The following is a 1,018-nucleotide window of genomic DNA, read 5'->3' on the forward strand; positions in this document are numbered from 1 at the left end:
TCCCAGTCAAGTGTTTGTTGGCCATTGTCACTGGCTTGAATTGTGATACAGTCTGCGCCCTTGTGTACATACTTGTAGAGGTACTTCATGCTCGAGAGTGTGGCGCAGACTTCGAAATTGATGTGGCACATGTATTTTTTTGCAAAGTACCGGTTGTATGGCACAATTCTTCGGTTGTCGATTACCGTTTCCTCGACGACTGCTGTTCGGCCGTCACGTCGCCTGCGATAAACAGGTCTCCTGACGTGATCAATTATGGTCTCATCATTGAACGACATCGGATAGCCTTTGGAGCACTTACCGTCTCGCATACAGGGGGCGACGGGATTGTTGGCTCCACAGGGTCTGTGAACATAGTGTTCAGCTATGATGTCGTACAGTGATGGGTCCATGTCACGGTCGGGGAACTCGGCACAGACAATGTCATCTACATTGTCCATCGTGATTTTGTCTTCTGGTCTCATTGTGATCAAAACGTGGGCATGTGGAAGCCCCCTTTTTTGGAATTCGATTACGTAGGTGTACGTTTGTGTAACACCTAGCACCTGTCTTTTGTTCAAGTCGTCGAGGAATTGTGTGAATTTTGATTTGAACACGCGACAGACCAAGTCAGGTCGGTGTTCAAAGCGTTGGTGATGTTCCAGATTCTCTTGAATTTCGGGCCAATTGGGATTTGTTGTGAAAGTAATGAAGAGATCTGGTTTCCCGTAACGTGCCACAATCGCCATGGCCTCGCGGTACCTGGGCCTGCATATAACGCGGCGATCCTACAGTCATGGCTGGGAGCACTACCAATTTTCCAACCCGAGCTCCCAACGCACGCGCTCTTTCTTCCAGGTACCTACGAAGACCACGATAATTTTCCACTCTCAGTGATCGCTGGTTCTGCCGAATGAACCAAAGTTGATTTGCCTCGACTTTGCACCATGCGTCAACAATGTACTGTTGAAACAACTTTCCTCCGTTGTGCAGGATGGAGAAGCCATTCCTGACGGCCAATCGCCACGAGTAAAATTGT

The 1,018-nt window shown here is 48.6% G+C and overlaps 1 protein-coding gene across 1 annotated transcript; it reads right to left on the reverse strand.

Moving 5' to 3' along the window:
• Window positions 1-72: 72 nt before the first annotated feature.
• Window positions 73-728, reverse strand: LOC124372071 (the record flags this gene model as incomplete). The annotated part of the gene is made up of 1 exon (XM_046830434.1): window positions 73-728. A coding segment is annotated over exon 1 (656 nt), but the record flags the coding sequence as incomplete, so codon positions are not given.
• Between the last annotated feature and the right edge of the window lie 290 nt (window positions 729-1,018).

The sequence above is a fragment of the Homalodisca vitripennis genome, unplaced genomic scaffold, assembly GCF_021130785.1.
Source record: "Homalodisca vitripennis isolate AUS2020 unplaced genomic scaffold, UT_GWSS_2.1 ScUCBcl_2448;HRSCAF=7232, whole genome shotgun sequence".
NCBI lineage: Eukaryota > Metazoa > Arthropoda > Insecta > Hemiptera > Cicadellidae > Homalodisca > Homalodisca vitripennis.